Raw genomic sequence first — 27,108 nt, 5'->3', positions numbered from 1 at the left:
AAATAAGCTACAAGGATATATTGTACAATATGGCAAATATAGCCAATAGTTTAGGCTACCTATAAATGGAATATAACCTTTAAAAATTGTGAATCACTATTGTGCACCTGTAACAATACTGTACAGCAACTATACTGCAATTTAAAAAAATAGAAAAAACAGGCAAAGGATTTGAATAGAACTTTCTTCACCATAGATGTACGAATAGCTGATAAGCACTAGAACAGGTGCTCAATATCATTATGGAAATGAAAAGCAAAACCACAGTGAGATATCATCTTCATACTCACCAGGATGACTAGAATCAAAAAGGATGGAAGATGGCAAGGATGTGCAGAAATACTGCTGGTGGGAGTGGAAAATGTTGCAGCTGCTGTTGAAAGGTTTGGCAGTTCCCCCAAAAGTTAAACATAGTTATTACCACATGACTCCACAACTGTACTCCTATATATCCAAGAGAATTGAAAATATGTATAGATGTTCACAGCAGCTTTTATTGGTAATAGCAAAAAAGTGGTAATAACCCAGATATCCCATCATTAGATGAATGGATAAAAGATGGTATATCAATCAGCTATAAAAGTGAACAAATACTTATACCTGCCACAGAGATGAACCTTGGAAACATTATATTAAGTGAAAGCCAGACAACAAAGGCCAAACATTGGATGATTCTGTGCGTAGGAAATGTCCAGAATACACAAATCCATAGAGACAGAAAGTAGGTTAATGGTCATGGGGGAGAGGAGAGTGACTGCTAATGAGTGCAGAGTTTCTTTATGGAGTGATAAAAAAAAATGTTCTGAAATTAGGGAGTGGTGATGGTTGCACAACTCTGAATTATACCAAGAACCACTGAATTGTTTACTTAAAAGGGTGGATTTTATGGTATGTGACTGAAATCTCAAAAACAAAAGGTGGTAACTGTATCTGCAGCCAGCATCTGCCAGCTCTAGGACCCAGGGAACAAGAGGAAGAAGTTGAGTTTATTAGAACCTCACATGGCCTTTCAGAACAGATCTCAGGCCTCTAACAAGCTTGTTCCTCTAAAGCGAGAAGGGCAAGACACATTTGGGCAGTGCCTACGATGAAGCAAACAAAAAACGTGGAGAGCGTAAAGAGTTACCTCTTCCAAGTGAAGGGCCGTGACCAGGCACAGCACTGATAGGAACCTTCACCCTGTTTCTGTCTCCACTGGAGGACTCCCATTGCAATATTTAACAAGGAGCCAGCTGGCAAAGCAGAAACGGGGTTTGCAGTATCCTGGCTCCCAGCATACTGAGTGTTCGGCTTCCTGGATGGGTTTTGAACTGAGACACTGTAGATTAAATAAGGCTAATTAGCAAGTTAAATCAATGAGGAATCAAAAGTCTTCATGTGCATGTAAATAAAAATAAAATATTAGACATAGGAAATACCCAAAATTTACTGCACAAACATCCTGAAAAGTTACTTGGAAACAATAGAAAGCATAGCATGCTGACAGATAGGAAGGCTCCACGTCTGGGGGATGTCACTATTAGGAATTTTTCCTAGAAGTGCAGAAGGTGATTATTAGATTCCGTTGGAAAGAACACACAATAAATAACATAGAAAATAAAAATCAAGAGGAGTATCACGAGCCCTACCGGATAGTAGAACATGTCACAGAGCCTCTTTAAAGAATGCAGTGTGGTGTGTACATGAACAGACTCATGTAAAATTTTTAAAAATCCAGAAACTGATCCAAGTGCTTTTGAAAATTCCATGAATAATAAAAATGAGACTTTAAGTCAGTGAGAAAAATAAGTAATTTAAACAAGTGGTATTCTGACAACTAGTCATATGGAGAAGGATAAAACTGGCTTCATCTGTCATACTATATGTCTAAATTAGTTACAAATAAATCAGACATATAAACATAAAAAATGAAACCTCTGCAAATCCCAGGAGAAAATGTAGGTAAATTCCCTGATAATCTAGAAATAGGGATACTTCCTAACCTGGACTCAAAATCCAAAAGAAATAAGTAGAAAAATTGAAAAGTGTTAATATTCCATAGATGAAAAAAAATCTAAAAAATATCAGTCCTTCTCAAACTCTTCAAAACAACAGAATAGGAGGGAACACTTCCAAATTCATTTTATGAGCCAGCATTACCCTCATAATAAAACCAGACAAGGACACCACAGACAGTTAGTTACAAGCCACATATCATTGCTGACCATAGATGCAAAAATCCTCAACAAAATATCAGTAAACTGAATTCAACAATACATTAAAAGGATCATACACCATGATCAGATGAGATTTATTCTAGGGATGCAAGAATGATTCAACATCTGTAAATCAATGTGATATATCATATTAATAAAATGAAGGATATAAATCATAGGCTGATTAGCCTCAGTTAACCTGCTGTGTCTCAGCTTCAAAAATCAATCTCAATAGACGCAGAAAGGCATTTGCCAAAATTTAATACCCATTTATGATAAAAAAAAAAAAAAACTCAACAAGGTAGGCATAGAGGCAGCATACCTCAACGTCATAAAGGCCAGATATGACAAGCCCACAGCTAACATACTTGATGGTGAAAAGCTGAAATCTCTTTCTCTAAGATCTGGAACAAGACAGGGGTGCCTACACTTTTGCCACTTTTATTGAACATATTCTTGGAAGTCCTAGCCAGAGCATCCAGCAAGAAAAAGAAACAAAAGGCATCCAAACTGGAAAAGTAGTACAACTGTCTCTATTGCAGGTGACACAGTATATATAGAAAGCCCTGAAGTCCACCAGAAAACTTGAAACTTTACTGAATTCATTGATTAGTTGTAAGTTACAAAAGTCTACAGAGAGACAACAGATTTTTGTGTATATACTAGTAGCAAGTTATTAGTCATATTAAGAAAACAGTCCCATTTGCCATTGCATCAACAAGAATAAAATACCTAGTAATTTAACTAAGGAGGTGAGAGACCTGTACACTGAGAACTACCAGATATTAAGGAAATTGAAGATAATGCAAGTAAATGGAAAGATATTCTGTGTTCACGGATAAGAACTGCTAAAACATTCATCCTACCCAGGCAATCTACAGGTTCAATGCAATCTCTATCAAAATGGCAATGGCATTTTTCACAGAAATAGAACAGTCCTAAAATTTGTATGAAACCACAGATGACTCCCAAAATAGCCAAAGCAATCTTGAGAAAGTCAAAGAGCAAAGCTGGAGGCATCACACTTTCTGACTTCAAACTTTTATTACAAAGCTATTGTAATCAAAACTGTGTGTGGTATTATTATGAAAGCAGACACATAAACGAATGGAACAGAATAGAAAAGCCCAGAAATAAACCCACATATATAATCAATTAACTTACAACAAAGGAACCAGAAATATACAGTGGGAAAAGGATTCTCTTCAGTGAACGATGTTGGGAGGATAGTCTCTCATCAGTAAATGATGTTAGGAAAACTGCACCGTCGTATGCAAAAGAATGAAACTGGATCGCTGTCTTACACTAAGCACAAAAATCAACTCAGAGTGGATTGAAGACTTGAATGTTAACACCTGAAACTGTAAAACTCCTAGAAGAAAACATAGGTAGTAAGCTTGACATTTGTCCTGATGATTTTTTAGATGTGACACCAAAAGCAAAGGCACAAAAGCAAAAATAAACAAGGCGCGGACTGCATCAAACTAAAAAAAACATTCTGTACAGCAAAGGAAGCCATCAACAGAATGAAAAGGCAACCTCCCAAATGAGAGAAAATACTTGCAAATCATGTATCTGTTAAGAGTTATCTAAAATTTACAAAGAACTAACACAACTTGGCAAAAAACCCAAACAATCGGATTAAAAAATAGGCAGAGCATCTGAACATTTTTCCAAAGACATACAGATGGCTATAGGCACATTAAAAGGTGCTTAATATCACTAATCATCAGGGAAATGCATATCAGAACCACAGCGCAATCATCTCATACCTGTTAGAATGGCCCTCATCAATAAGATGCACGATCATCTCATATCTGTTAGAATGGCCCTCATTAATAAGATAAGAAATAACAAGTATTGGTAAGGATGTGGAGAAAAGCAAAGCCTTGTACACAGCTGGTGGGAATATAAATACTATGGAACAGTATGGAGGTTCTTCAAAGAAATAAAACTACTGTATGATCCAGCAATTCCACTTCGGGATATTTATCTGAAGGAAGCAAAATTACAAACTTGAAAAGATACCTGTACCCCCATGTTCATTGCAACATCATGTACAATAGCCAAGCCATGTAAACAACCTAAGTGTCTATCAGTGGATAAATAGATAAAAAGAAAAAATTTATATATACACAACGGCCATGTTATTCAGCCATAAAAAAGGAGGTCCTAATTTTTATGAGCTCTTGGATGGAACCTGAGCATTGTGCTTGGTAAAATAAGTCAGAGAAAGAGATAGTGTATGATCTCACTTACATGTGGACTCTAAAACAAAACATCAGACTTACAGATACAGAGAACAGATTAGTGCTTGCCAGAGGTAGGGGACAGGAAATGGGTGAAATGGCTGAAGGTGGTCAAAAGGCACAACTTCTAGTTATAAAATTAATAGGTCCTGGGGATGTAATGTACAGTATGGTGACTACAGGTAATAATACTGTATTGTGTATTAGGAAGTTAAGAGAGAAGATCTGAAAAGTTTCTCATCATGAGAAAAGGAAGAATTTGTAACTGTTTAATGATGGGTTTACACTAGACTGTATTGTGATCATTTTGCAATGTGTGTGTGTATAGACATTATGTTGTCCACCTGGAGCTACATCTTTAAAAAAAAAAACTTCCAAAATGAAGAAAAGAGGAACCTTATAGAAGAATGAGCAAAAATACTAAGTCAGTTCACAGGAAAAAGAAAAGCAAATGACTTAGTCATAGGAAAAGATATCCTCTCTCCCTTGTAAGTTAGAACTTCCCAGTGTACACCACTGCTCACGGGAGAGTGGCGGAAATCCGGTTTGACAACATGTTCTCTAGGCAGGGCTCTGGGGAAATTTTCAGCCCTCTCATAAACATTGCTAGAGAAGAATGGTAGAACCCCTACGGAAGTACTGGCATAGCTAGCAAAACTACATACATTTACTCTCTGATGCAGCAGTCCTCTCTCCCAGATGGTCATGCTATTTATTGCGGGACTCACTACTTGTCAAAAGGTACTGGAAACAACCCAGGTGTCCATCAGTATATCATACAGTCGAGTACTGTAGGGGGAATACAAAAGGTACAGTTAAGTAAAAAACCAACCAGGTACAAAGCAGTGTGGAGCATTCCAGCTTTTATGTAAGAATGTATATGTGTGTACACATACATTTGCTTCTATTTTGAAAAAGAAACAAAGGGTAAACAAAACTAATAGACACGGTTACCTGTATGGGAAGGGAGAGAACATGGCTGGACAGAGACTCCCCTTAATGTGCCTTGTTTTTAGTTTTTACTTTGAAACCACTTAAATACATCATGAAAAACAAATCAGTCTCTAAAGATTGGGAGGATAAAAAGGGAAGCAAATGGGCCAAATTAGTTGTCAAGTAATATAGTCAGAAGAATTTTTTTTTTCAAGTGATTCTTAAACACAGTATTTCAGTTAGACAACCTTGGTGGATTTATCTTGGTGACAGAAAGAGCCAGAGAAAAATCTTTAAAATCTTTCAGTCTTATGTTAATAACAAATTGGTATTGTTAGTTTGAAACAGTTTGTATGCTTTTCAGATTAAAGCATACATGTATTCAGGAACTAAGATTTTCAGTTTAAGAGGAAGAACTACAAGAATAAAAAAGAAAAGTAGTGAAGCAAAAACCCCCAACCTTTCTTACATGTGCAAAGGAAACAATTTTGTAAGAACATGTATTAAAAACCTTAGCCAGTAGATCTTTTTTTTTTGCATCATAAATCCCTTTGGTGTCAAGTCCTTATTAAGGTGAGCTCTGTAACCTCTCTGTATATTTCCCTGACTTCTCAGTGAGCCAGAAAGTTTTGCCAAGTTACCCCTAAGGCTCTCTGCTCTCACCTTCAGCCACGTTAGCTCACACCCAGAGCTAAGACGGGGCACTGTGTCCTCACCACCACTCTGCTCTGCCCGGCTCCTTTCTTTCTTCACACTACACATCTGAATTCTTGATGGGATCCTTTTCTCAGGATGTTGTGTATTCAGAAAGAATCAGTAATATTTTGACACTGTTTAAGGTGTATTTGTGCAATCTTAATGCATTTTAAGATGGTAGAATTTGGGGTGTTGAGGCCGAAGTATTTTGGGAGTAGTGGTGCAAGACAAGAATTATCATTTAAATCACAATAAAGGCCTCAACAATGGTTTTGTTTTTCTTTTTTGGCTCAAACATCAGAAATTTATTTCTCACAGTTCTGGAGGCTTAAAATTCCTGGATCAAGGTGTCTGTAGATTTCTGCTGGCCCCTCTCCTTGGCTTGCAGATGGCCATCCCTTTTTCTTTCTTTTGGCAATGGAGTTTTTAATACCCATTTTAGCAATCTTAACTTCTACACTGCAAATAATTTGTGTATATTTCTTTTTTCCTAGATGGCTATTCATATGAAAAGGAAGCAATGGAAAACTGGATCAGCAAAAAGAAGCGTACAAGTCCCATGACAAACCTTGTTCTTCCTTCAGTGGTACTTACACCAAATAGGACTCTGAAAATGGCCATTGATCGATGGCTAGAGACACATCAAATATGAAATTAGTTAGTATTGTATTTAAATTTTCAGTCATCTCATTTGAATGATTTAAAGGTAATTACTAATCAGACATTATTAAAACCCAAACAGAAGGATAAAGGGTAAACTTAAATTTAGTTACCTGTAAAAAAATTTACTAATTTCATCCTCAGAAACATGGACTAAATAACACATATAACCTCTTTTTTATTTTTACTATGTCTTTCTATACTAGTGAAAAAAATCTTAACCTATAGAGAAATAAAGTTACTTTGACTTTAAGTTGCAGTGCTCAAACTTATTCTTGTTGTAAATCATATTCTATTACAGCCAAAGATCAGAATAATCTAGAATATAACATATTTATTTGGGGGGGGTAGTTAGGTTTGTTTATTTATCTTAACAGAGGTACTGGGGATTGAACCCAGGACTTCGTGCTTGCTAAGCACGAGCTATACCTTCCCCTAGAATAGAACATATTTAAATCCTAGTGCATAGCCCTTCATTTGATAAACTTTTTGGAATCCTTGTGAAGAGAATTTGTAGCAAAATAATTATAGATTTGTTTATGACTAAATTGAAAAAAATCACTTTTGATATATTTAATGACCAGTATTGTTAGATTCTAAATTTGCAAGGTGGTAATGATTTTCCCCCATTGTCTAAACCTAGGTACAAGTTAGATGGAATAAATTATCACAGATATGTCAAGTTGACTTTGCTGAAACATAAAAGAGGCAAATTAGCCTTTTATAGAGTTCAGAATTCTTAAAAGTTCCCACATAATATTCTTAGCTAGGCAACTGTATATTTTTACACAATAGACCAGTAGCTAATACAACACCTTGCTAAGCATTCACTCGGAAGAAAACTTCAACTTCAGGAAGGTGAGGTGGTATTGACTCTCCATTCCTGTCACAAGCTCTTCACCGTAATGAAAGCCATTAGTGAGAAAGCCTGCTAGAAATAAACTCTAAGGGCAGCCAGGGACCAAGACTCTTCTGTGTTTACCCCCAAACCCTCGCTGTTCTCAAGTTTGAAAACACGGAAATAAAAGGGGAAAAGCAATGTAGATTGTACATTGTCCTACATATTGTCAGTCTTTTCCAATGTTCTGTAAACTTATAGCTAATATGCTGTATGTTCACAGAAATCCTCAAGTACCTGCTCTTTGTAATTGCTGCTTTGTAAAATTTCTGTCATTCTAACGTATTACTGAATTTTATTTCCTTTGGGTCACAGCTAGGATTCACAATCTGATTCTAGAAGAGTATTCTGTTTTTCATACTACACATACATCTCACATTCTTACTCATGAGGACCAAAAAACGTTGGGAACATGTTCCAGGTGTTTATCTATTGTATTCTATAGAAAAAGTACACTAACAAAAGGCTTTTTAAAACTGATAGAGCCCAGCCATTGGACCAGATATCTTTTGTTTCTATAAAATAATACTTATTTTCCAAAGGAGGCTGGCTGGTTTTCACATAAAAATTACTAAAAATCAGTTGAAGTCATTGATAGAAAACACAATAAAAGATTGGTTATTTGTTAAATGTGTTAAAGAAGGTGATTTTCTTTTCTGCGTGTCACTAGGAATAGCTTCTTGTTAAATTAAATGGCTGAAAACTAAGATGCCAGTAATCTACCAAAGTGAAATGCTTCTGTTTTTACATAGAAACAAACCCAGAGCCAAACAATGCCTTCTCCCTACAAATAAAAGCAAACAAAAAACTAGACAAACCAAATCCAGAACCATCCAGAGGAAGGGACACCACCGGCCCACTGCATTCTCTGGGCCCCACCGTCAGTGCAGGACTAGGCCGGAGCACCCTTGCCTGCCCGCTGCGATGACAAGAAGCTTCCCAAGGAGACTGCACTTCCTGGGGTAACTGGACCAAATATCTTTACTAAGCAAATATTCGCAAAAGATGAGACTGATAAGGGCTTAATTTCCAGAATATACAAACAGCTCATACAACTTAATCATAAAAAACAAACAACCCAATCCAAAAATGGGCAGATTCTCCAATGAAGACATACAAATGGTCAATAGGCACATGAAAAAATGCTCAATATCACTAATTATCAGAGAAATGCAAATCAAAACTATAATGAAGTATCACCTCACACCAGTCAGAATGGCCATCATTCAAAAGTCCACAAACAATAAACGCTGCAGAGGGTGTGGAGAAAAGGGAACCCTCCTACACTCTTGGTAGGAATGTAGTTTTGTGTAGCCATTATGGAAAACAGTATGATGATTACTCAAAAAACTAAAAATAGACTTACCATATGTATGATCCAGCAATCCACTCCTGGGCATATATCCAGAGGGAAACTGAATTTGAAAAGATACATGCACCTCAATGTTCACAGCAGCACTATTTACAATAGCCAAGACATGGAAATAACCTAAATGTCTATTGACAGATGACCAGATAAAGTAGTTGTATGTTTATACAATGGACTACTACTCAGCCATAAAAAAGAATGCCATCTGCAGCAACATGGATGGACCGTGTCTGGAGATTGTCAGTTCTAAGTTAAGTAAGCCAGAAAGAGAAAAATACCATATATCACTTACATGTGGAATCTGAAAAAAAAAATGACAAACTTATTTATAAAACAGAAACAGACTTATAGACATAGAGAACAAACTTATGGTTACTGGGGTGGTGGGGGAGGATGGGAAGGGATCAATTGGGAGTTTGAGATTTGCAGATATTAAGCACTATATATAAAATAGGTAAGTAACATTTCTTCTGTATAGCACAGGGAACTGTACTCAATATCCTGTCGTAACCTACAACAAAAAACAATATGAAAACGAGTGTATGTACATGTATGACTGAACTACTATGCTGTACACCAGAAACTGACACATTGTAAACTGACTATAGTTCAATTAAAAAATATATCAAAATCACAATGTACAATAAATGCTATCAATACTCAATACTCACACTAGCAGCTTCACAGTAAAAGTCATCCAACAAGAATTATCTATTCATAGACTTTTCCCCTCCCACTTCAGTTTTTTTGTTTTTTTACCTTAGTTTAAATATTTGGCTTTCAATAGGGCCTGGAAATACTTTACTTAGCCTTGCTAGTAGTAGCAGTAACCACACAATAACCTGAAGTTGCTTAGGCTTAAGATTCCAAATCAGGATTTTATCACAATACGACCGTTTAATGTTCACCGTTATTCATACTCTTTGAAATAGGTGGGTATGAAGACAAATACACACTTTCAACTGAAAGATAATACAAATGTGCTGAAGAACAGTTTCACATTAGCACTGTGTTCAGTGTATTGCCAAAGTGTTGCATTCTTCTCATTTCAGGCAAAAAGACTAATTTTGACCCTTGAGTATTTTGGGATTTTTAGAAGCCATCACTCTTGTTCTGAAATCATTAAATAAAATTAAATATGCATTTCATAGCATTACTGTAAAAACAGGCTTTCCACTTCTGTAGGGTAACGAGAGCACCCAGCATTGAAGCAAGGCAGACAGCGGGCATCAGGATATTCTCTCCTTAGCCACTGGTTTCAACACAAAACAAGTTCTATTAATAGTCTTTATTCCATAGGGAAAAATACAGTAGTTGTGCAGAAACAAAACTACATAACAAAAGAGTAGGACTTCCACAAATATTAAAGAAAACAATAAACAATAAATAAGCCATAGTCATTATAAGCAGAACTCATGAAAAGCCTATAAAAAATGATAAAGCTGTACAAAGTACTGTACACACTCAGAAACTAATGTTGAAGAATGACACTGGATGATTCCTCTTCGTAAAAACCCGTAATGATGCTCACAGGAACTTCATTACAACTATTCATTTTTAAAACATTCTGTAAATATAGAATTTCCTTCTCCCCAATTGTAGAAAATAAATTTCACATCCCAACATACAAAACAAATGCACTCCCACCCCTCTCAAACTAGCATTTTAACACCCTCCAACAGCACACCATTTTCATATAAAAATACCTTTAAAGCAAGGTTCATCCTTGTACCTTATCTTTACAAATGAATAATACATCGATTTGGACTTAAGTAGCACCTCAAAGGTCTACATATAAATGAAATAAAGTGCTGTTACTGGTATACTGCTAGCATGCCGTAATGTTATCTTTCAGTGCAATAACCAGCGTGGACGAAGCCTAAAAAAGAACATGCAAATATATGACTTTTTTTTTTTTTGAGATTAACTACTTGAGATAGTTATATTTACAAGTCTGAATACAACTTGGCTATTTCCTATGTACAATATGTGACTATAAAGTCATGATTGTATAATAAAATGAAAACAACAACCAGCCATACCTTAAGTGTCCAAATTAAATAGTGTCCTTAAGGGACCTTGGAAAGCTTGTTCCAGGAGAGCTATCATTAAAAGCAGTTTGGGAACCAGTTGAGAGATAATTTATATGTCACCAAGAATGCTATATTCTTAGTATTTTAGCCCAAATTCAACTTGACCACCAATCATGATTCCAAATGGCTTACTCGGTTGCCAAATATTAAAAACACCTTGAAGCAGGAATATAGTTCCAAAAAAGGTGCTATAAAAATATTTTTAATGAGAACCATATCACAGAAATCGGTGTTTAATCTTTTTAAAAGAATTGCTATGAAGGGAATGATACTTGGATATTCTTGTATTTTGCTTAAAAAAAAAAACAAAAAAATCAGCTATATGACATTTACAGTCACACTTATATTCAGCTAAAAATTAGTCAGGTCTTTCATTTATATACACACACACACACAGTGACCCTTGCATAACAAGGGTTTGAACCGTGCAGGTCAACTTATACACGGCTTTTTTTTTTTTTTTTTCAATCACTACTACAGTACTATATGATCTGTGGTTGGTTGACTACAAAGATGTGGAATCCTTCAGAGGGCTGACTATACGGTGAGATGTGGATTTCTGACTGCAGAGGGGGCGCTCCTAACCCCCATGTCATTCAGGGGTCAACTACGTGTGTGTGTGTGTGTGTATACACACGTATATATATATGTGTGTGTGTGTGTATGTATAAATAAATAAATTGAGATCTGACTCAATGGAACTGTAACTTGAAAACTCCATCGTTTCCAGAACACATCACCTGGCTATCATGTCATGAGTTAAACCTATCACTAGGCATTAACATTCTCTAAGAAATAATATGATCTGACCACATAGCAAACAGTAGGAGAAAAGTGATAAAACCAAACAATTTCGTAAGAGAAAAGCATGAGTTAATGTCTTCTTGGTTGTCTTAAATTTTTAGCTTAATAGGCATAAGTAATTGTAGTTTTCAATTCTGGTTAGCATTCTTATTTCTGGTGACTTATGTCTATCAGAGACATCTAACCCCACATTTTTAACTTACCAATGGCATCTGATCCACTCCTGAGGGGGAAAAATATATATGGCTAAAATGTAATTTCTGTCATGAAAAACCACTTAATTACTACCAGGAGTCAACACACTGTTTTCCAAATACTACAAATGGGTCTCTCTTAAGGCTCACACATTTGATTCTATGAATGATCGCTTTGGTTTTGCTGAAGGGAGGTGACTCCGGTGGGCTTCACTGCTGATATGAGACTGCTGTTTAGAGATACTTTCCTGATACAGATGAGAAACTGTCTTAGTGATCCTGCCATCTTGACAGTGGACTGGAAGTTGGCACTTCTTTTCTTCTAGCTCCTTTACCTGTGCCCCATTGTGGACCCCTCCACCCAGGGTAGAACCAGAACAGGTCTTGGCCTGGCTACTATATCCTCCTGCTTGTTTGAGAGAGGGCTTCTCAGAGCTGGAGGACTGCAGGCCAGCTGCAGAAGACGTGTTGGTCAGTAGCCCCTCTGGCACCTGGCAGTGCCAGGGGCGGCTGGGAGGATGGCCCTGCTGCTGGAACCTGGCCGTCTTATCCATGATGCCCATGAATGGGGTATTGCGCGGTCTGTGCTCAGCTGTGCCACTCTGAATCTGGCTGCCGACCTTGTCTTTAATTCGAGCATCTGGTCCTTGGACCTTGAAGCCATCTGAAAAACTGCTGCTTGAAGCCAGACTACTGGTGGAACTTGACATCTTGATGCTGCTTGATGGAGAAGCAGAAGAGCCCAAGCCAGTGAGGGAAGCTGGGTGGCGCACGTCGCTGCAGCTCACCGGCCCCGCTGGGTTTAGAGGGCCTATGTCCACAGCCACGGCGGCATGAGGTAGAAGCCTCTCTGCCGTCTTGACCTTGCCTGGTAAGGGATGTGCGGCATCGCTCTCACCGTGCTGCAGCTGGGCGCTGTGGCTGGGGCCCAGCCGATCTGCAAAGTGGCTAGCAGCAGCTCCTGCTCCCTCCAGATGCTGGCTTCTGCTTCCAGCAGCGGGGGCGGCCGGGAGTCTGCCTGGCATGGGACTCGGAGGGGGATGCTGAGGCGAGACCTGAATTTTGGAGCTACTGTGTCTCATGCCCGGCTGTCCGGAACCCAGGTGCTGGCTGGTTTTCACGATCTGCGCCTGCTTGGTGGGCTGCACCACCAGCCCCGGCTGTGCCACGGGCTCCCGCAGGGGCTTGCTGCCTCCCGGCCGATGCTGTGGGGACACTGGCCTGATTTTGGACTGCAGCCCTTCTTGAAGGTTTCGGATGTATGGGGAGGGGGCAGATGAGGATGGCTGGGGCCTGGGAGCGAGGGAAACGGATTCTTCTTGTGGAGAAGAGTCTTCCTCTTCTGCCTCCTCCAGGTGAACGAGGTCGTTCAGGCCAGGGGTGGGCGCGTCCTCTTCATTGTCTGAGTCGGCAGGTGGGGCTGGTGGGGGGCCCTGCTGCTTCTGCTGCTGGGTCTTCTGGAGCTGCCTGCACTCCTCCTCCACGCGGGCCAGGAGCCTCCTGATCTCCTGGTTGGCGGGACAGAGTTTCACGGCTTCCCGCAAGTCGGCCAGAGCGGCCACAAACTGCCTTTATATGAAAACAGAAGATGCGATCACAAGCAAGGTAAGAACTAGCTCTGAACGTGACTGTTCCTAACAGAGCTCTGCGGAAAGACAAGAGAGGGTAGCTGAGTGGGTTCTGCACACTGTGGTGGACGGGACCCACTGAACCAGCTCAGAGTTCTCAGCTAAGTGGGAGAACTGAATTCTAACCTGGATCTGTGCAGCTCCAGGGCCCTGTTGTGTCTATAAAGACCCCTGGCTGGGAACGAGAGCCGGCACAGAGCAGGGGGCATCAGAACCCTCTCAGTGTGACCTCCTCCAGCCCTCTCACCAGGCCAACCTGCAGACAAACCCTAGACGACACCCCCATCCCCACCTCTTCAAGCCTCTAGCTGGCTTCCTCAGGAACGGGATGTTACAGGGAACGTCAACTGCGGTGGGGGCAGGAATAGTTACTGAGATGTCCAGAGAAAATAAAAGTTAAGCCGCTGCTAACGATATCCACGGCTGTGCCTCTCAGGAGCTCCCGATTCAGCATTAAAAGGGATGGGAGGCACTGAGTGATGCTTATGACTCAGAAGCCCCTGAAGTCAACCAGCAGCTTTGATACTAGAGAAACAAACACCAGAAGGCTCCCCCCGTCATGTATCTAACCCCACACAGTACCTGCTACTCCTCTTCGCTCTCGCCCTGGCGTAAAAGGCTTCATAGGACTTTGGTTTCAATTCGAGAGCCTTGGAAGCAAATTCTTCTGCCATGCCGAAGTCCTGGTAATAATATTTAAATACATGAGTCAGAAGCAGCACTGAAACATGATTACAGGCAACTTTTTATAGGAATTTTGTTCTAAAGGTTAGCGAATTGAGACACAAGTGGAGAAAGAAGCTGGTTTTTGAAGTTAGGAGACACTTAACGCTTATTAATGTTCTTAGGAGAGGAATCCAACAGAGAAGCAAAAACTGGTGACTCAAGAGAGCGGTAGGGGATGGTGGTGGCAGCAGTGCACCAGGGGTGAAGGCAGAGGGGACCCCACACATGAGAAGTGCCTGTCTCAGAGACGGGCCGGGACGCTGTGGCCACGGTAGCAGGAAGGCAGTCGGAGCATGTGGGCGCAGAAGCAGACAGGTCAACAGAGTTGGTGGTGGGAGGAAGAAGTTTAAATAAAAAAAAAAAAAAAGGAAGAAATAAAGTGGTATTGAAACGACTCTAGTTACTAGTTACAAGTTAATTGTGAGTCAACTACTATTAATTACAAATCAACCGGTTCCTGGCATACCCACTGAGCAAACCTAATAATACCAAGCAGATTTTAACACATTTGTGTCCAACTTTACAATGACCTTTCCTTCTGAATCTGGGGATGGGCCCCTCATGATGATGTTGGCACCGTGCAGCTGGGCAGGGGTCGAGGAGCCATCTGCATCTGCAGAGAAACTGTCCCCAAGTGCATTCTCTCAAAGCCTTGAGGTGGGTGGTGACAGTGATCTAAGGACGGTCCCAGACAAGCAGCTCCCCATGTGCCAGATTCACAGAAAAGTGCAAACACACCAGATGGGAGGTCCTGTATTTGGTCTGTGCAAGGGCAGGCCCTCACCACCATGAAGACATTCTACTGCTCAAGGACTGGACTGAGAGGCCACCACTTACATTTGTTTTCCTTCGGCAGCGAGACAGATTGAGATAGAGGGAAACTCTCAGCTCACTGAATTGTCTCATGTCCTCTCCGAATCCTTCCCGAGGAAACTTCCTTAAGGCGTACTGGTACCTCTGGGCTGCCTCCTTCATCTTCCCTTTCTAGGATTCAAAAATCAGAGAAATCTGTGCTTTTCCAGAGATGAATAAGGATCTTGCTGAACGAGGGCTGTGGCTAGAACCAGTACACTGACTGGCATGGACACCAGTATGGACACCTGTTGGCCTCGCTGTCCGCATAGGCGTCTGCAACCCGAACTTCACACAGTAAGAGAGAAGCCAGGTTTACAGGAAGAGATCTGTAAACGGCCAAACTGATAATCATCGATCTTAATACATCAGAGTATTTCCTCTGTTGTGTATTTTTGACAACCATTTCATGAATGATCTCTCATCTAAAGATACTTTAATGCAAAGTGTAATGGAAATCAGATGGGAAAACGATGCAGTTCCTAAGGCAAGCTGAGTCTTGTGGATAGATCTAGAGCTGGCTGGAGAATAATAATCTGGCTTTTACGAGGAACTAAAGCACCGGCTTTAAAACTCAGAACAGCCCCGCATGTCATCTTCAAGGCTAAAGAAACCCATTTGCTCCATCAGTTCCATTGCACAGCGGGTATGAAGTCAGTTGAAAATGGCTTGATATTTCTAACATAATTGCCTACCCAAATTCATATTAAAACCACTTCAAAGCCACAACAATACACACTCTGAACTCAATTTCAAACTGATTCCAAGTCAGGAACCCTGCTGGGTCTTGCTATATGCCTATTTATTTGTTATTATTAAAAAAAGAAAAGGAAAAACTAAAACACAGCAAGTGCAGCAGCTTCACGGCAAAAAGGATTAAAATGGCCAAAATTTATTTTTTTGTTTTTTTGTAATCTTTAATTCTGTCTAATCATAGACCTGGGAAGAATAATGATCTATGCAAATGGCCTAGGCATCTACTTACCTAAACCAGGGGTTGGCAAACTATGGCTTCTGGGCTGAACCCAGCCTGCCACCAGTTTTCATAAATAGTTTGATGGGGACATGGCCTTGCTCATCTGTTTGTGTGTTATCTGTGGCTGCCTCTGTGTCACAACAGCAAAGCTGGGCAGCTGTGACAGAGACCACAGAGCAAAGCCCAACATATTTGCTACCTGGCCCTGGACAGAGAAAGTTTGCTGACTTCTGACCAAACTGGATGTCTTATTTTGAAATTTTTACTTCAAAGTCAAACTTTTTGATCTTTAAATTATATTTCCATTTCTAAGGGTAAGTGTGAAAAAAATTAATTCCATCTCCTGAGTAACTGAGTATTATATATTACTTGATTATTTTAACTAAAAAAATGTCTAGAAACAGTCTGAAAGTTCAGAAGCATACAGATATTAAAAATAAGATAATCAAGGCTTGGCAGACTTAATTATTATTTTCTACTGAAAATGTCTCCTGAGTGTTCCTTTCCCATGTCTCAGGATTCCAGGATCCAAGGACTTTCCTATAGGATGTGCCAGTTAAACCAGAAGCAACTCTCCCTTCACACCAAGGCTTCAGGCCATAAGTCACCGTTATAGTGCCAGGATTCGCTCAGAAATGATGGTTCTCAAAATGGCACAAAGAGAATGGCTCTGTACCTTGAAAGTTCTGCTGTTAAAATACCAAAGCCTGGGCACAAGGCCAGGCTGGCACCTCCTAGAACTTCTCTTAGCCAAACATCACAGTGATGTCCATGAGACACCAAACTAAGGGGCTGCTTGTAGGCCGTTACAGCACAGAAAGGGCAGTACCACTTACTTTGTACATCACGTTTCCCTCCTCCATCAATTTCTGTAAAAGTATAATCAAAATGTCAGGCTTGGAGGTAGCCATCGCCCAGGCAGCATTTCCTGCAAAAGAAACATTCATTCAGAGGCACTCCAGTGGTCCCGGAGGAAAAGGAGCTCAGTGCTTCTTGGCCCCACCACAGCCAAGCCCACAGACAGCAGAGGACCCAGCTGCAAGGGCCAGTGCTGGTGCGTCCTGCAGGCCCCCAGATGACAACGTAACAACGGAAACGGGGCCCTTAGAGGGGACCTGCATCCAGCGCAGACTGTTACTCTGGTAGAAAAGTACTGGGACGAAAAGGCATCAGTGCAGCCACGAGCCACCCCTCCCTTCTACGGACTTTGCTGCCAAATTGTGTCCTGGGTTTCCTGCAGCACTGGGCACGACGCGGGTGTGTTCTTAGCGTCTCCCGCACTCGCTGCACATCCAGTGCCAAACCCGCCCTGAGATGCTGGCCTCCGCCCCGCACTCCCGCCCCGCTCCAGCCCCGCCTGTGTCCACTTCTCTCCTGCCGAGGGTGCAGCCACCACCTCCTGTCTCAGCGTCCTCTGGACACGTGCAGGGAGCGGCGCTCGGGGACAGACTCTGCACAGTGACCTGCTGCTCATCATGACCTCAGGAAGCTACTCACCGCCTTCGGCCGGCTCCCTCCGCTGCACCGTGATGTATCAGTGCCCACCTCTAGCCAAGGTGAGGACTTAACACCTGAAACTGCTCACAACGGTTCCTAATGCCGTGAGCTGCTCAGTAGTGTCACCTTACCACCGTCATCACAGTCCCCTCCCCACAACTGCTGGTGGCTGAAGGGCTGACAGACTAAACCAGAACCGTCTGTCCTGGTCCTCTTCCCCTGCCCTGAGCAGTCTGCCATGTTCCAACCGGCCGCACAGAGGGGCTCTCCCACCACCTCGGTACCCTCCCGTCACCCCTCTTATCTCCAGTATCCCATCAACTTCTCCTCACTGAACCTGAGCTGATGTTGCCCGCTGTCTTCCCACTGACTAGCTGACCGCCGCCCCCCCAACCCCACAGCAGCTCTCGCACAATCACCAGTACAACCAATCTGTGAGCTTCCTCGCCCACCAGCCCCAGCCCCTCCCTGCTGAGCTCCCCGAACTGCTCTGCGCTACAGCTCCCAGGCGCCCACACCACAGTGCTGGAGCAGGGCTGCCCCCTCAACAATGCCGCTGCCCACACGGGCGGTCATAACATGAGCCTTTTAAATACTGAATTTGCTGTGATTTGCTGAGTCAGAGAGGGAGAAAAAAAATCTCCGAACACCTGACACCTTACTTCTTACCCTGGGAGCAGGAGTACCGTCCTTAACATACTCTAAACTCTGAAGCTAACCCCCTCTCACTGTTGCACTGAGGCATCCACTGACCCAATTTGGCTCCTTTTCTCAGCAGAGTGACCACTACCGATGTGTTTCGACAACCGATGGCTCTGTCCAAGGGCCGCATGCCGCTGTGGTCCACATGCTCGATCACAGCCCCCTTCTCAACCAGATACAGCACCTGCGGAGGGGAGAGCACAAGCACTGAGGGGCCCCGGGGCGGGAGCCCTGCACACTGCCGATGCCACATCCCGCGGCAGGAGCGGGCGGTCTTAGCTTCGCTCTGATCTTAGATGCCTCTGGCCTAATGGGATCTTGCAATCCACAGCTCCAACTTGCTCCACTGAAGGGACTTTGATTCCAGCAGTGAGGGAGACAGGTGGGTGCCTCTGGCGAGGGACGTATGTCCATGCACCCACAGACCAGAGGCAGGTACACGCACGCCATCATCTGTCTCTGTCTCACCCCCTCTCCCTGGCCACAGATACGAGACACAGCCATTCATCTCCAATTACTCAGGAGGCAGACTTGTGCCATGGCTGCAGCCAGTGCGTTCGCAGGTTACAACAACGAGCACTTTGGAAACACTCAGATCTACACAGCCTGGGTACGGAAGCCGAAAGAGTAGCAAACTGGGATCAGCTGGACTGTATTACAACTCACTTTAAGGTTTAGAAAAGAGACTTAAATATTGGGACTGTCAACGTGGCAAGTCTGAGACCATGGCACAAAGACTGACTTGATGTGATAGAATAGCTGTCACTTGGATTAAACAGAAAACAACAGGAAAAGCCATGCTGGCCACAGAAATTGCTCTACTCACATATATAAAAATGATTTTTAAATGATCTATCCAGGAATTCCATTCATAAGGAAACTGTAAGAAAATAAAACTACATATGTGTGTGTGTGTGCACAGTCATGTACGTTTAAGCTTTTCAGGGTCTATTACAATCTTAACTCCAGTTCCGGAACAGACTGCATGCCAGAAAACTGGAGAAAAATGAAAGCCACCCACCGCACACAGGGACACCATGGCCATACCGGGCCAGCCTCAAACCTGTGGGGGTGGATCAGTTCCCAGCCTGCCTGGTGCAGGTGGGAGCACAGCCACCTGCGGTACCTACGGTCTCCGCATCGCCGTAGAAGGCGGCCAGGTCCAGGGGGCTGCGGCCATTCTTGTCTGTCTGGTCAATCTCGGCTCCTTCCTCAACCAGGAACTGGACCACAGCCCTGTGACCTTTCAGACAAGCCCAGCTTAGTGCTGACAGACCCTCTTTGTCCAGAGAAGAAAGGGCAGCACCTGGAAGAAAAGCCCAGCATAGACCATGACCTTGGAGAGCCGGCCCGAGGCAAACCCTTCCACACCTGCAAGTGCCCGGCCTGGACGGCAGGCAGCAGGCCTGTGAAACCTGAAGCCGCCGGGTACGTGGGAGCCACTGCCTATTCCCTCTCCTTGCGCACAGGTTAGAAAATGTCCATGACAAAAAGACTAAACAGACTGAAAAAAAAAATGAATCAGAATGTCCTAAATGGGTCTGCCAAGCTCTTTTCTTTTTCCATCCAAGGGAATCCCCTGCAGGGGCGGCCAGTGCTGCTACCTTTTGAGAGGAGAAACTCCACGGTGCTCAAGTGCCCTTCACAGGCAGCCACCATGAGGGGCGTCCGGCCCTGCTTGTCACTGAGGTTCACGTCACAGCCGCGGTCCAACAGCAACCTGACGATCTGAAAGGAACACTAGGAATTACATGTTCCCGACGGCCCCTCAAACCATGTGCTCTCTACCCAGGCAGGGCTTCCTACCGGTAACAGGAGGAAAAGGATTCTCCTTTTAAAAACCCCTCTCAGGTGTGTGATCCGTGGGGCTGGTAAAATCTTTCTATTGTGTTCCTCTGAACAGAATCTGCTTCCAGATACATCTTCTTTTAAAAACGCCCAATTCAATGCTGTATCCATAGAACATGCACTTACATGGCAGAAATTTGGGGGTGGGGGGAAACCAAGCAGTCAAGTGATGACAGGACTGCCACCGTGGGGCCCAAGGGGCAGCTGTGCAGCCTCAGGGAGAGCACCGGGTCAGGGCCCGTGCGGTGCGGGCTCCGCGCTCCTGCAGGGGAGACGCCCGCCCACCCTCTGCCCTCAGCAATCGGCTTCCCAAGGCTGGGGACTGGGGGACAGCTGGATCCTGGACTGTCAAGGTGAGGGATTTTTAGCAAAGATTCCTGGAGGAGAGTCAAAATTATGCTTTAAAAGTGCATGGCGAAAGGGGGAAGAAATCCCAGTGAGGCACCTCCTACGACGACCATCCTGGCAGGAACGGCCCCCAGAAGTCCAGTCTCTCTCCTTCTTGTTTTTTTGCCACAGCAACAGAAGGTGGCACAGTCCCACCGTCTTCTTGTTCTCAACACACTAAAGACATGTCCCAGCTTCCCCACAACTCAGGAAACACTGAGCCCAGGAGAGAGGTTTAGCTGGGGCACCGCACAGAGCTGTGAGGGTGGCGGGGAACGGACAGGATGCACCAAGCTCTTGGAAAGCGGGTAGGGGAGAAGCCAAAATCTAGGTGGGGGAGCACTCCCAGCTCCTCCCAACAGAACTGGCAGGAATCAGGCCTGACGCGACTCCATGATGTAAACCCAGGTCTAGAAAATTCTTCCTATCAGTGGACATGGTGAGATCCACTTTTCTGTAGCTGTGTGTAACCTGGTGCCAGGCATGGGGTAGATACGTGGTCACTGTTTACAAAATGAAGAAGTAAAGGACTGAAGAGCTGCTCACAAGGACCCCTTGTTGCCTTGAATTAAAAGCAGCAATATGTCGCACCCAGTAAAAGAAACCAGCCAAATCAAGGTGCAGGACCAGAGGGGAAAATGCTTCCTTTTCCAAAGAGCACAAGCAGGAACCAAGAACATGAAAGAGACAGGGCCCAGCAGGGGAGATGGGCAATAGTGAACTCTATCCCACTCATCGCTTCTGAAGCATCCAGGGTCCCCTGGGTACCTGCCAATGCCCCTGGCGTGCCGCACAGAACAGTGGGGGGACCCCTCTCCTGTTGGTGCGAGACACAGCAGCCCCACGCTCCAGCAGCAGCTCGCAGACCTCCAGCTTCCCTCGTCCTGCAGCGGCCGTCAGGGCTAAAGGTAAGTCATGGGAGGAGGAGTCTGTTAGCATGTGGTGGCTAAAGGTGGCCCCAGATCCTTTGAACTCCACCCACTGAGAGGAAGGGGACCACATATCTTGCCCCCTGGAATCTGGGCAGGCTCTATGACAGCTTGGACCAATAGAACATAGCAGAAAGGATGGTGGGCGCCCTGGGCCTGAGGCAGGTGACTTCCACTTCCTTGCAACATTCCTCGGAATCCGGATGCCAAGCTGTGAAGAAGCTCAAGCAGCCCCGAGGCGGGACCCACGGGGGAAGCTCTGCATGGTCGACGTCCCAGATGAGCTCTCAGCACACAGCCAGCAACAAACGGTCACCCATGTGCAAGTGGCATCCCCAGACTGAGTCCGGCCACCCCAGCTAGAGCTGTGTGAGCAGACATGAGCCATGCCCACACGGCCAGCCAGCACTGTAGATTCAGGAACCACTAAGTGTTTATGGGATTGTTGCTTTTTCACAGGAAGAGATAACCAGAATATGGTGCAGCACAGAGATCAGTGTTATTGTCCAGTCCAGTTTCTTACCCTAAAGTCATACATTTCAATCAACAAGGACTAATAATTCCTGAGGCAGTAAGAGCATATCACATCACTCCTGCCTTCATGGAGCTCAGCCTCTCTGCAACGGGTCAAGATTCTGGATTTAGAACGTCAGGAAAGCAAAAAGGATGGTCAGACCCTAGAAGGCCATGAGTGCCCAGGCGAACAGCGCCAGGTGGTCCTGAGGCAGGGAGCTGCCCCTGGTGGTGGAGGTGCCGTGGGAGGTCAGCCACGGACAAAACAGAAATGGTAGGAAGGGAAAGAATACAGAGCAAGGGTCCTCGTGATGACCTCACATCAGTGTTTGTGCCTCCCCATAATGCTCGACTCTATCCCTGGGACAGTTCTGGTTTTAAATACGGCCTCACACCTATACATTTCCGGTTTCCTGAATGGATTAAGCATTCCTACAAATCAGTCAGATGCCTCATTATGAAAATTAGGAAAACATAGGCACAGGACCTCACAGAAGGTTAAGACCAAAGGCCAAAGAACTTATGAAAAGTGCCCAACCTCACCAGCAGTCCAAGTGATTGAGAGATGGGACTCGCTGCCGGCTGAAGACATCCTACTCCCCAACAACCCCTCAAGCAGGCTCATGCCCGGGGGTGCCTTGCAGCACATGGGGAGGCTGCTTGTGACGGCTCCCCCACTGAGGCAGCCCAGCTGGCTGTGCGCAGCCCACCCCCACCAGTAACTCCTGGTGCAACCACTACACAGCAGCAGCAAACGCTACGCAGCTCAGTGTGATACCTGTCCAGTCTGGGCCTGATCTTCCTCTGAGGAACAAAGAGGGTGCCACCTGCTGCTTTACTAGTTGACTCAAGACTGGGCCGCCAGAACAAGACACAGAGTAGAAGCTACTGTGTATCTCAACCCTGGGGGACCATTCCTATCTGTGTTACAGGAACAGGCTGGTTGTCACCCATCCTACTACGTCTAAACTTGTAGGTAAGTCATAAACGAATACCGTAAACAGCCCAGTATTTATATTGGTTTACACGCTGACGCATGTGGTGGAAGTGGGGTTCCCATACCCACATGTTTGAACACCGGAGGCCAACGTGATCGTGTCTGTCCTGTGAGCACCCACACTACGGGGCCTGGTCCCGCTGCTCGGCACGTCCCTCAGTCCACTCCTGCCAGGGTGTGAATGTCAACGATTCCTATAACGCCTGGGCCTGGGGGCGCTTTTATAGACACTGTCTGGATGGATGCAACCTGCACCCGAGGCTCCTCTGCAACCTTCCTCCACTGAGGGAGCCCTCCCCCGACTACACGCTGACAGCGGCCAGGGGCGGGCACCCAGCTATGGGCGGGGATGCCCTGGAAGGAGCAAGCTCAGGACCCTCCCCTTTGACGAGGCCTGAGGCAGCTGGTCCACCATATCGTTCCAGTCTCTTTTATTTGGCAAACAAGGTTCGCTCACATTATAATTTGGGGGGGGGGGTGCTTTTAAGTCAGGATTTCTGTTGCAGCTGCTACAGATTTTTCACAACAGCACATCAAAAATGACAGCCAGGCACTAAAAATAGGGCCCTGTGTTTCAAGAAGGCGCCAGAGAAGCCAGAAGTGAGAGCAGCTGACGGTGGGAGGAGTGCCGCCCAGGGCCTGCTGTGGCGCTGGGTCCCTTCTCTTCCTTTCCAGTCGGACAGGAAGTCCGACTGGGGACTGGCTTCCTTTCGAGGTGAGAAAGCACCTGCCAGCACAAGCTGAGAGTCTCACGCAGCTCGCCTACCACGGGGCACACTGCACACGAACGCCTCCTGAGGTGCCCGCTTTCCAGTGATACTGCAAACCCAGGACCTTTTCTACTCAGATTGAATCTTTTTGGCCTCATCACTCAGGACCCCTGAGGCTAGGGTTTATCTCAAGTTCCAGGCCCACAAGGATTTAAGGATACCATATTCGGAAATAAGAGACAGAAGAGTCAACCACAAGCTTAAACAAACAAAATCATGCAGAACTCTGCTCAGGAATTCCAGCTATTCTGCTGAAAAGGCTGTCCTCAGAGCTGACCCCCGGACTCTAACAAGGGTCAGTGCGCTCTGCCTGGACGGAGGAGAAGGGGGAGAGGACCAGGATGGGAGGGGAGAGCGCCCAGCAGCGGGGCCAGGCCTTGTCTTCTGGCCAATGGAACTCAAAGAGGAACAAGAAACAAGGCTGGGTATGAAATGGTGGCTCTGAAAAAAATCAATCTGAGCTCATGGCACTTCTCAGGACTCAAACTGAACCTTCTCTCTCTGACCTGCAAAATCCTCAACAAGATGGCATTTTTCTAATTAAATTCCCATGAAAGTATCATTTTCCGACTACATTTACCTCGACAATATGATCCTTCATCTTCAGAGCATGAGTAGACTTGTCATAGCAGCTGTTCATTTTAGGAAAACCCAGATGACACTCCACAGTATGAAATCCTCACTGAAAACATCAGTGAAATTCGGTTCTTTGTGAAATGGGTAACTGGCTGGAACCTACTGTGAGTTAAAGTTCTCTGGGCAAAGATGTGATTAACAAAAACTCAACTGTCAACGTGCCTGGAATACAGTCATTCCATAAACAGGGCTGTTTATAACATTTTACAGCAGATCTGTCCCTCAAGCACCCAGGGATGTGTTTCCAGGCACGGGCCAGCCAGCCAGCCAGAGGGCTTCAACAATGGACTGTCCCCCACCCCCAACATGCTTCTGTCCCAGCTTAGAGACTGAGGGAAGGGTGACAGGCCAGTGCACACACAGGCAGTTCACTGCTCCAGACAGTGACATTATACATGGATGACCCAGGCCACCTTCCAAGGCCTGGGCTGAGCACGTGAGCCCAAACAGTTTGCCCCCAGCAGAAGCTCCCCTCCTGCGGGCTGGGATGGCTGAGAGGGCGATGGGGACAGAATGGCTCAGCTTTGCTGCTGTGTTTGCATTTACTGGCAATTTACTTCCTAACATGCTGACTTTTATCATCTTTTATAAAAACGGATGGAAAAATGGATGTTAGTAAGCAGCAGCGTTCTCACAAACGTCATCTGGTTTGTGACCAAGATGGAAACCACTAGACAGAGGCAGAGAGGACTGAACCTCGGCCGGAGGCTCCCTGAACGAGCCCCACTCAACTGTAAAGGGGGAGAACAAAGGGAAAAGGTGCACATGGAACACTGGGAAAGGCCCAGCTATTCCTTTTAAAAGGTGCAGCGTAATTAGGGATTTCATGGTTTTTCAGACCTCTCTGGGAAGGGCAGCCCCTCCTCCTGCGCTTTCTACTAACTGACCTCTCAAGTTGTTACGGCAGGGGCTACACGGCCTGTGTCTGGCCTTGCTGCCCTCTGGGTCTGGGCAGGCCTGCCACTCAGGGAAGCTGGCGTCAGACTGAATGGAAGGAGCACCCCGACCCCTGCCCCAAAAGCCAGGCAACACCGCTGGCTCCCTCAGCCGGCCTCCCCCTTCTAGGAACAGGCCTAGGTCTATAAAAACTCAACCCCACAGCCTTGCTTTGTTAGGCATTTCCTTCCTCCCGGAGGGAGGGGAGGGCTTCCATTAGAAGAACTTCCCAACAGCTATAAATTCTCATCTCTGCAAAGATCTGAAACCTCGACAATACAAAGGATAAAATGAAACACAATAAAGACTGCTCTCACTGAGAAATGCCACTGCATTGGGAGGCAAGCCCCCAGGGGCTGCCAGCACCTCCAGCCTTGACAGACGGCTGCGCCGGGAGGGGCCCAGCCACTCAGTGACCTTAGGAGCAGAAAGCCAGCACAGCCCAGATACTCTCGGAATCTCACGAGTGGCTGTTTGGAACACTTTCCTTATTGTTCTGACCCTTCCTTTCTCCATTTGGCAGAAGTCTCCCAGGAGGGCCTGCAGCTGCAGGCCGGGCTGGGGTCAAGGAGAGGGAATGTTTCAAGGCCACAGGCAGCAGCCAGGCAGCACCTAAGAAGCTTGCCTCCTCCACCACATCCGCCCATTTCCCACTGAACTACTTATAAAACAAGGCAGGAACCAAATCTGAGGAACCAAGACAGCCCTGACATGTTATTCCAGTTCTGGTGTAAAACATGCTGTCGTCAGTCTCTGCGCACAAATTAAACACGAACCTCAGAGTGCCGAGGAATATTTTTTAAAGAAATAAAATGTGCCGTTGCCACTAAACAGGGCTTCACGTGTGACCAAAATTCTTCTATCCTTTACATCCGTGAAGTAATTGCAAAGTAACTAAGATTAGGTCACTTCAGCATTCATTCAATACTCTATCGTGACTAAATGTATGGCATATATTACAAAATATATTAATTATTACAAAACATTAATAATCAACTCATCACAACCTTGGTAGCATGTTATATCTGTTGAACACTTACAACTGCCAAGCTCTGGGCAAAATACTACATGTGAATTGTTACTTAGTCTTGACAAGAATCCTTGGAACTAGATGATTATTATGTCCATTTCATTGAGGTGAAGGAACTGAGTTACAGCATTTGCCCTGAATCATGAAGCCGGTTCAGTGTCAGCCTGGAATTAAACCCAAGCAGCCGAATGAACCTGGAGCCACGCTATCAAAATAGGAAGATCCTGCCATATTTTAATAATATACTCTGACACTCGTCTAGTGCTTCCTATGTGATGCTTTGTGGCCTTCCAATTCATAAATTCACTTAATACACAACTAGCTTCTATAAGGCAGGTACCACTATCCTGGTTTTACAGATGAGGAAAATAGGGTCCAGAGAAGTTCAGCTACTTGCCTCAGGTCACACAGCTACTGGGAGGCAGGACAGGATTTGAAGTCAGGGAGTCTGGCTGGAGTCTGAGTTCTCAGCTCTTGCACTTTTGCCTCCAGGAAAAATATCCAACTAATCAAACAGACAATGAGTGCTGTTTTAGAACAAGAGAACCAGAAAACACTTTTCTTCTCCCGGAGGATGGTTATGCTTTCCC

The 27,108-nt window shown here is 44.6% G+C and overlaps 2 protein-coding genes across 6 annotated transcripts in view; one reads left to right on the top strand and one right to left on the bottom strand.

The window, feature by feature from the left end:
- Nucleotides 1-6,986, top strand: part of WDSUB1 (WD repeat, sterile alpha motif and U-box domain containing 1) — a 57,456-nt gene extending 50,470 nt beyond the window's left edge. For all 5 annotated transcript variants that reach the window (XM_032479520.1, XM_032479519.1, XM_032479517.1 and 2 more), the window contains one exon: nt 6,568-6,986. In XM_032479520.1, the coding sequence (XP_032335411.1) occupies nt 6,568-6,725 (158 nt within the window). In that variant the 3' untranslated portion in view covers nt 6,726-6,986. The remainder of the gene's footprint in view (nt 1-6,567) is intronic.
- Nucleotides 6,987-10,273: 3,287 nt separating this feature from the next.
- The window catches only part of TANC1 (tetratricopeptide repeat, ankyrin repeat and coiled-coil containing 1), a 157,153-nt gene continuing 140,318 nt past the window's right edge, over nt 10,274-27,108 (bottom strand). Inside the window, 8 exon segments of the mRNA XM_014552424.2 lie at nt 10,274-13,660; nt 14,302-14,402; nt 15,283-15,429; nt 17,110-17,201; nt 18,524-18,656; nt 19,603-19,778; nt 20,077-20,200; nt 21,476-21,609. Coding sequence (XP_014407910.2) covers nt 12,238-13,660; nt 14,302-14,402; nt 15,283-15,429; nt 17,110-17,201; nt 18,524-18,656; nt 19,603-19,778; nt 20,077-20,200; nt 21,476-21,609 — 2,330 coding nt within the window. The 3' untranslated portion in view covers nt 10,274-12,237.

Source organism: Camelus ferus, chromosome 5 (assembly GCF_009834535.1).
Source record: "Camelus ferus isolate YT-003-E chromosome 5, BCGSAC_Cfer_1.0, whole genome shotgun sequence".
Taxonomy (NCBI): domain Eukaryota; kingdom Metazoa; phylum Chordata; class Mammalia; order Artiodactyla; family Camelidae; genus Camelus; species Camelus ferus.
This window is presented reverse-complemented; position numbering and strand designations above follow the sequence as displayed.